General features: G+C 45.2%; 1 protein-coding gene across 1 annotated transcript; it reads right to left on the bottom strand.

The window, feature by feature from the left end:
* Positions 1-4,442: 4,442 nt before the first annotated feature.
* LOC142583336 (charged multivesicular body protein 7) lies at positions 4,443-6,102 on the bottom strand. The gene has a single exon (XM_075693759.1). The coding sequence runs from the start codon at positions 5,955-5,957 to the stop codon at positions 4,680-4,682; it is 1,278 nt and encodes a 425-aa protein (XP_075549874.1). The 5' UTR covers positions 5,958-6,102; the 3' UTR covers positions 4,443-4,679.
* Between the last annotated feature and the right edge of the window lie 2,841 nt (positions 6,103-8,943).

Genomic DNA, 8,943 nt, shown 5'->3' on the forward strand with positions numbered 1-8,943 from the left:
ATTGCCGATGTCTGGCAATCCTAATCCTAATCCTAATCCCTTATAGCCACTTGCTTGGCATATATGAACATAGCCCGAACTGCCCTAAAGTCAAGCAAAATTGTGAACGCTTAAGTGCAAAAACTAATTTCTCATTTACATTTCCCCGTTCATGCCTCATTTCATGTTCATGGCAAAGTACAGCTGGGTAGCATGCCATGCTGGTTTGTACAGATTCAATCACTGCTCTGTACAACACTGAAACAGCCAGCTCTGATGTATGCAACAACTGGCAGCTGCTGCTGGGTCAGGAAGGCGAGCCTAGGTGCATGCTCAACCACACATGTGAGCAAGACAGCACACATTCTTTTTCGTAAGTGACAACACATAATCAGCACATTCATTTTGCTGAAATGGGCTTGCTCACATGCTCTACACAAATGAATGGATCTGCACTCCTGTAATGTAAAAAACAACCTTGCACATTTTGATGCAGTTTGTTTCACCTGTCACTCCTGCTAAGGTCAAGGCAGTGTCAATGGTAGAGTGTATAAGCGCGACTGGACGAGGACGTAGAAAGAAACAGATACACAGACACAGCGCTTCACTTTCAACTATAGATTTTATTTTCGCACGTATTGATAAATATATATTGTGCGAGCGGAAACAAATGTAACAGCAAAAAAAAAAAAAAACCATTGAGTGGTGCATTTCGTCGAACTGAACACGTGAGCAAGGCAAGCAAAAAAACATGTACTACAATGGTCATAAAGATAAACCGAGGAATCGTATCACCTTTTCCGATAGTGACACTGAAGGCGTGCTTACGCACTTTTGCTCTAATTTTGCAATCTTGTAGGCCTCTACAATCTCCCTCGTCATCCTGCTATGAGCCTTATACAGAATGGAAGTGCTTTCAAACATGGGCTTGCAGGAACAATCTCGGCAGTGAATACCCAAATGACCCGAGATTACCTTAGTGACGTTATATAGATGCTCTTTTAATCTCTCGTTGATGCATCTGCTGGTTTGACCAATATACGTTCTTCCGCGTGAAAGTGGGATGGCATAGACAACGTTATGAGTACAGGTTACAAATTGTTTGCGATGTTGGGTAGAACATGTGTGCCTTTTGTTATTCTCTGTGTTAACCTGTTTGCATAGCTTCTGTAGACGCTCAGGGGCAGAGAAAACCACGTCTACCCCTGATTTCGCCACTATTCTTCTGAGATTATGTGAAATGCAATGAATGTATGGTACCACAGCAACTTTCTTTGCTCTAGCATTGGCACTGCTTGCATTCGACGCGTTTTTGCACTTCTTGCTTAAGCCCTCCGCGACAGAAGTTAGCATACGCATAGGGTAACCAGAATCTGCCAGGCGCTTGGCCTGCTCTTTGAAACTGGCTTCTATTTTGTGGTCACACGACTTCGTCTCAAAGTTCTTTTTCAACTTCAACTCAATGTTCTTTTTTTTTTTACTGTTACGTTTGTTTCCGCTCGCACGGTATATATTTATCGATGCGTGCGAAAATAAAATCTATAGTTGAAAGTGAAGCGCTGTGTCTGTGTATCTGTTTCTTTCTACGTCCTCATCCAGTCGCGCTTATATACTCTACCATGGATTCTAACCAATTAGCCCGCCAACACGTTTTAATCAAGGCAGTTTGTTTGTTAGGATGCATTTGCATACGAGGGTGGACCCAGAAAGAACCACACTAGCTTCATGAAGTTTCTGCCAAGTTTACTGCTGTGTTCTCCTGCTAGGTGGGCATAGGTGAACCCTCCAGAAGGCCACTTCACAAGTATCCAAGCTGACATCACCTCAAAATGTCCTATGGGTTTACGGCGACTCTTGTTCCAGCTCTTCTCGTACTACTTTTGTGAAATCATGATGTCTGCTTGTAACAGACAGCGACTATCCTTGATATAGTCATTCTTTAGAAAAATGACCAAAGAAATACTTGAAATGCTTGAACTACGTTTATGGAGGATGTGCCGAGCCGTACACGAGTTGTTGAGTGGTTTAGGTTGTTACGAGATGAGAAATGATTGTCAAAGGCCATTATCATTTTGGCCAACCTTCAAGCAGTCATAGATACAAGATTGTCAAGAAGGGTTGACAAAAATTACGCAGATCCCATGCACTGTGGGAACCAATATAAGCGAAGCTTTCTGTGCTGTTTGCTTTGAATGAAGATAATTAGCAGTGATGTTGACGGCGAATGTTTAATTTCTTCAACGTTTTGTCCAACACGAGAGTGACGAGTTTATGTTAAACATTACCTTGCGTGTACCATTGCTGTTTGTCTTTGTAGTACACAAAGCACAATGGAGGAGGTGTTTGCTTGAGGTGTTGTTGTGCGCCGTATTTCATAACCTCCGAGAGGTTTGAGCATTGTCATTGCCTCGCATGGCACATCACAGTGTGGCAGAAGCATTAAACTTGGATTGGATTATTAGGCAGGCCGTAGTGGGGTACTCTGGATTAATTTCGGCATTGTGGTGTTCTTTAACGTGTCCCCAAATCAAAGTGCACGAGCATTTTTTACTTCGCCCCCGTCAAAATGCGGCTGCCTCGGTCAAATCCGCGACCTTGAGCAATGCCATAGCTGTAAAGCTAATGTGGCGAGCAAAGAAATGTTGATTTGACAGCCGTCCGTTTCAGTAGTGTCTCCTGGACCCTGCGGTGCGCTTTAATTAATGCGGCTCTACTTCTGCATGCCCTGCGTAAGTTCGTAAGTTACCCGCTTGACATATTTGCATGGCATTTGCTTTTCAGAAATAGCAGAAACGCATCACACCGTACCTTGAACCAGTTTATCCAGTATTTCCTCGGTTTCTCACGTCACCTTTTCCTTATATTTGCATGCGACCTGCGAGCAAAGAATGGCAAGGCTGTTATTCACCCGTCTCGGGACTGCGTCATTTCTACCCCTTCTCTGCCGTCTCTTCCCCCTCCTCTCTTCTATTCTATTCAGCTTCCCTATGGATTTTTATGTCGGTAGAAAGGCAAGCGCTTGCAGGTATCACAGACAATTACAGCTGTCAAGAGGCTCATGTGGTAATGACCCGGGAGCTCTAAAGGGCATTAGAGAAGTTTAGCTTGGTCCGGTATTCAGGTAAATGCAGGTGGACATTAGTGTATTATACTTCACTGCTGGTTTAAATTTTCAGCACTGGCATAATCCAGTTGCTGCCAAAAATTTACACCCGCAGCAAAGTAAAATACACTTGGTTATTGCAATGTTACCTGCTTTTGTCTGTTCGAGCTCTGCACCACGAGGTGGCTGCACCATGCAGGCCACTCCCGTTTATGCCTTCGCCCCAACCCCCCCACAGCCTGTACGCCTGCGTTTATCCGAATACCGGACAAGCTAAACCTCTCCATTGTGCAGTCAACGTGGTGCAGTCCAAACGAGTTCCTTGAGTCTCTTTTCTGCTCTGCCGCGCTTCTTCCGTGTATATACACGCTCTGACCCCCCGCTTCGCGGTGTGCATGACAGCAGTAGCAGTAGTGGGAAAGTCGAAGGAAAAGGCAAACAAAGCTTCGCTTCAAAAACGAGATCTGCCGCCCTACATTTGAGGTTTCAGAAGCTGTTGGCATGACTTGGAGCTCTTGTGAGTGAAGTTTCAGTGTGGAATCAGGCACAAGACTTGTTCCCACAATGCTAGTTTTCCAGCTGCTTGCAAAGGGCAAGAAAGAAAGACGACAGAACCTTAGCTTGATTTTGTGCCAGGATGTGAAAAATGATGTTGAAAGTAGCAGAGACCTTTTTTCGAACATCATCACAGGTGGTGTAACATGGTGCTATATAGGTACGACACCAGAACCAAACAAGGTTCGAGCCAGTTGACATCTTCCTTACCAAGACAGAAAAAAAGCAAGTGCACTCATGGAAAAATGATGATAGTTTTTATTTTTTTGGTGTTCCTCATATAAAGCAGTGGGAATGTGTGCCTCTTGGAGAGACTGCCAATCACCAATTTTACTAGGAATCATTATGGCGATTAAGAACGAATGTGTGAGGGAAACATGCAAAATTGTGGAATGCAGCTCACTGGTTTTTCCATCACAACAGTGCTGCAGCTCTAACTGATTTGGCTATCATGCGCAATTAGACTCTCACAGCTGGGCCGGCATTCTCCACCTACCCGATTCCTCAGACTGAGCGCAATGCGATTTTTTTTCTTTATTTTGAAAGATTCAATAAAGGAAGATTTACCACTGTGCTATAGGTGAAGACTACACTGCAAGGGGCACTCAATGGCATAATGCATGAGAAGCTCCAGAGTTGCTTCAAACAATGGGAGAAAAGGTTGGACAAGTGTACTGGCTATGCTAGAGATCATCTTGAAGGGAACGGAGTGGTTCTTGTCCGCCGTTAAATTTTTTTTGAGGTCAGTTCAGTCTGTTTTGGGCCTGCCTTCTATCGGCCTTAAAAAGGTTCATACAACACAAACTACCATGATAAATAATAATTTATTTTAAAGCAAAATTTTCTACATATAAGGACAACACCAAAATGACGTTACTCAAAGAAACTTGCAACGAACAGCGCAGATGCCTCACCTTGTGCACAGGTTGCATTGTTAACTAAAAAAGCACATAACTTCTAAAGTTGTGCTTTACACTGCACAATGCTCACTAACGCAAGCATGAAAATGCTGGAGGAAAGGCACAGTTGGCAAAAGGCACTTTTACTGGGCATTCCAAGCAACGAACTGGGCATTACGTCGAGCTGCTTCCCCTGGTCTGACTGGAGAGCGAGGAGCCTCGGTGGGAACCGCGGGAAACTTCAGTTCCTCGACCGTGTTCGAAGCCCCGCTGACATTCTGGCCTTCCTTGTAATCAGTGTCCTCTTTCAATATTTGGTCTAGCTCCGCTTCCAGCTCGTCAACCTCGGCGTCTGCAGCGGCCACTGGCATGCCCATAAGTCTTTGAAGCTCTTGTTGGTCTTCGAGGGTCGTGTTAATTTCGGCAACAACGTCGTCGACGTTGTCCACTTCCAGGCCACCATGCGCCACCTTGAGCGCTTGGGCCGCCGTCTTGTAGCCGTCGTAGACTAATTGGATGTCCTTGTTCTCGTGGATGTTCATCTCGAGGGAGTGGATGTTGTCCAGCATGGCGAACTGCTTGTCCAGCACTTGCTGTGCCCTCCGCCGCTTCTTCAGTATGTGGAGGGCCTTGTTCTGCAAGCCCTGCTTTTTGGCCTCGAGTGCCTCGCGCGTGCAACGGTCGATGTCGCCCTGCAGCAAGTCCACCTTCTGATTCAAGTCCTGCTTGGCCTTCTCGAGCTTGAGCATCGCCTTCTCCTGCTCGCTCAGCTGGTTGTTATGGCGAAGGAACTGCACGACTTTCTTGCCGTCCTTTTGAAAGAGCCGTACGTATTGCGACTTCTCCAGCCCGTTTAATACGTAAGCGAAGGATCGCTGGTCTTTGCAGATGCCCGCGCACACATTCCAAACTTCGGAGTAGGGAATGACATCTTCTACAAACTTTTCGTCTTCGCAACGCTTCATGACTTCTTGTTGGAGCTGTTTCAGGACGTCAACGTTGACGAGCATCTCATCGATCTCGGTGTCAGCTTCGCCGCTGCCCGAACCCCAAGTCCACATCCATGTCAACGGCCTCTTGACCAGAGTGTCGAAGCCCCATTTGACCCAACCTTCGCTAGTGAAGTAGTCCTTGCTGTTTATAAGATCGCCCGATTTCTTCATGTGCGACAGTACTGTCCTCAGGCATGCGGGCTGGCTCCGCTTGCGCTCGAAGGCGACAGCAACGTCGCTGGCTGAAAACACTGGCGTCCTCGTTTCGCGGCTCCACTGGAGGATGAGCGAAACCCAGAAGTCCATTTTGTCTTGCCATCCTTCCGGATTCGCTTCCTTGGGGCGGAACTCGGCGAAAAGCGACCGCATTCGTACATCATCCTTCCAGCACACTGGCAGGACGAAGGCGTTGCTGTCACTGCCTTCCATGGCAATTAGCGGATCGTCTGAGACGGTAAGCGACGAGGGTTCACGATACCAACAGTCATTTCATGACAAATTCAAACAGGGGAATGCAGGTTGCAAAGAAACTTGCATTCTACGCGCTCACAAGATTCCGCAATTGCAACATGCAACAAAAAGCAATATACCCTCGTTGACGCGACGACAGCGACAGTAGCGGTGCTTTTTCATATAGGTGTTTTTTCTAATCGACACGAGAGGCCGGCACCGGGCAATCCTCGCTGCCAAAATACTTTTTTTGCTCGAAAGTGCGCAGCCCGCTCCTTTTGAACCAATATTCTGTGTTAAACCGCTCACGTAAAACTCCTAGCGCAAAATTTTATTATGAAATTTAAAAAGCGCTCCATTGATTTTAAAATTTGCTCTATTGCTATCGCATTTTGTATCATAGATCGGCCCTACTGTAATCCTACTCCTCTTTCAAATCCGGCTGCAACTTGACAGTATCCTTCATTTTACTTCAGTGAACTTCACTGTGGTTTTGTTATGGCGATTTCCAACGGCCGTGACTGGTGCGACCGGGGCACAGCAGACGAAAGGTGCCCGGAACAATATAGTGAGTGATTGATTGAAAAATGTATTATTCCACCGAGCTAGGGGGGGGGGGGGGGGAGGACGAAGCAGTTCCAGAGCGTTGAGGACGGTGTCTCTTCACGGTCTCAACGGACAAGCGGATTGCTCGACGGTGAAACTCTATGCCCTGCTACGTTCACCCATGACGTCACGGCCGCTATAAACCATGATGTCACATCCGTCTATTTGCATGGCGACTGTGTGATGATGATGATGATTGAAGTTTATTGGCGCAAGGGCATCTAAGGCCAAAGAGCGCCAGGACATGTGCTTTGGTTTAGTAAAATTGCTAGTTTAGGACAATGACTTAAAATAAAGGCTGTATAGAGGCCTACACGTAAGATAAATCTATGAATACTAGTGCATTAATTCTAAAATAATTACTAAGATAAATATAAGGCCTTAAATGCGTTGGTTGCAGGCACACATGTTAAATTATACTTGATTGTCCAAGTCCCTTGCTGTACAATTCTTGCCTACGCAAGAAGTGCAAGAGGTCAGACATACTTTGTACATCAGATTGTACCTCACCTGTGCGGCACAATCTGATGGTTAGGATGGAATCATATGATTTCTAGAAAGTTAACTTCTGCAAGATAACTATAGCACTCTTTTAAAAAAAGTTAAAAAGCGCATCCTCTGATAAAAACATCGCAGGATGGGGGTATATGATGTGAATAGAGTTTCCTAAAATGAGCCACTCGCTCTTGGTGAAGTTCAGGACATTGAATGAGGACATGTAGGACGGTTAGGTTCTCACCGCAGCGTGTGCACGTCGGTGGATCAGTTGCAGTCAAGAGGTATTTGTGTGTGCCATAAGTGTGTCCTATTTTGCGTCGTGCCTGGGTGACTTCGGTGTATTGTGTTTATCAAGCTTCAGTGGGAAAGATTTGGTTAACTACGGTTTAAGCAGGTGCAGGTTATTTTCAACTTCCTTGTCCCACTCAGCTTGCCAATGATTATGGGGTGCCTTTCGTACTGCAGGTTTCATATCTACGCCAGGTACCCAGCTTACATCAATTGTAGCCAGATGAGCCGCTTGTCCAGCATTTTTGTCCGCCATTTCATTGCCTGCGATCCCAGAGTGGCCTGGCATCCAGCATACAAGAGCAAGGTTTTGTTTATACGCTATGTGAATGTGTTGAAGGAGCTGGTTAATTACAGGGTTTCGACTTGTTTTGCCACAGGACAGGGCTGTGACAACGCTTAAGGAATGTGTATATTATAGACTTTTGTATCTTCTGTTGTACTATGTACTCAACAGTGATCAGGATACCGTACGCTTCCACTGTGAAGATACTGCTATGAGTATGCAAGGTTTTAGAGTTGGAGAAGTTTGGGCCATGGCTGCACATGATACCGAAGTTGTAGGCTTTGAAGCATCAGTAAAAAATGCCATAGATCTATACTTGTCTTCAAAGGCCAAAAAATGTTCCTGGATGAGGGCATTTGGACAACTCTTTTTGTTAAGTTCTATAAAGGACAAGTCACAGGTAACTGTACATTGCTTACAAGGTGGGATGGGTTTAGCATTGTCGCTTTCCTGTAGATCTGTGAAAAGTACTCAGAGTTTTTCCGCAACAGATTTTGCTGCTAACGGGAATGGCGGGGTGTGTGAAGGCCTGTTTAGATACAGCTGATTTGTGGACTGATCACTTATGAGTGCTTTGCATGGATGTTGTTTTAGCGACATGGTTCTTATTGCATAAGTGACTTTCAGATATGTACGTTGATAATCCAGCGGCCACTGATCCGATTCTGCATATACTTTGGACGGGGATTGTACGAAAGGCACCAAGTGCTAGGTTCCTTTCTCTGACCTAAGTGATAGACAGGATCGAATAGCTTAAGTGTTGTTTTTGAAGCTGACTGGTAAAAAATACATCCATAGTCTATGCGTGACAACACAAGGCTTGTAAAGAGAGATAGAAGGCAATACCTATCTGTTCCACACGACTGGTGAGATAACATCTTTAAAAGGTTCATAGTTTTAAGACATTTCAGCTTCAACCGTTTTATATGCTGCATAAAGGTTAGCTTAGTATCGAAGATTACACCCAGAAATTTTTGCTCTTTTCTAATTACCAGGCTTCTCCCATTCATCGTAATGCAAGGGTCAGGACATACCCCTCCACATCTGGAAAACAGCACACAGGTAGTCTTCTCTTCACTGAATCTAGACCTGTTTCCGTCTGCCCATTTAGCGATCCAATTAACACTTAACTGTATCTGGTGTTCACATATGGACAGGTTGCAAGATTTAAAGCTGATTTGGATGTCGTCCACATAGACAGAATAAGACACCATGGTTGGTATAACAGAGCGAAGAGAGTTCATTTTAATTATAAAAAGTGTGCAACTTAGCACTCCTCCTTGTGGT

The sequence above is a fragment of the Dermacentor variabilis genome, chromosome 5, assembly GCF_050947875.1.
Source record: "Dermacentor variabilis isolate Ectoservices chromosome 5, ASM5094787v1, whole genome shotgun sequence".
Classification (NCBI taxonomy): domain Eukaryota; kingdom Metazoa; phylum Arthropoda; class Arachnida; order Ixodida; family Ixodidae; genus Dermacentor; species Dermacentor variabilis.

What these genes read in the sequence shown, in the direction of transcription:
- LOC142583336 (XM_075693759.1), bottom strand. Translation starts at nt 5,957, where the DNA reads ATGGAAGGCAGTGACAGCAACGCCTTCGTCCTGCCAGTGTGCTGGAAG.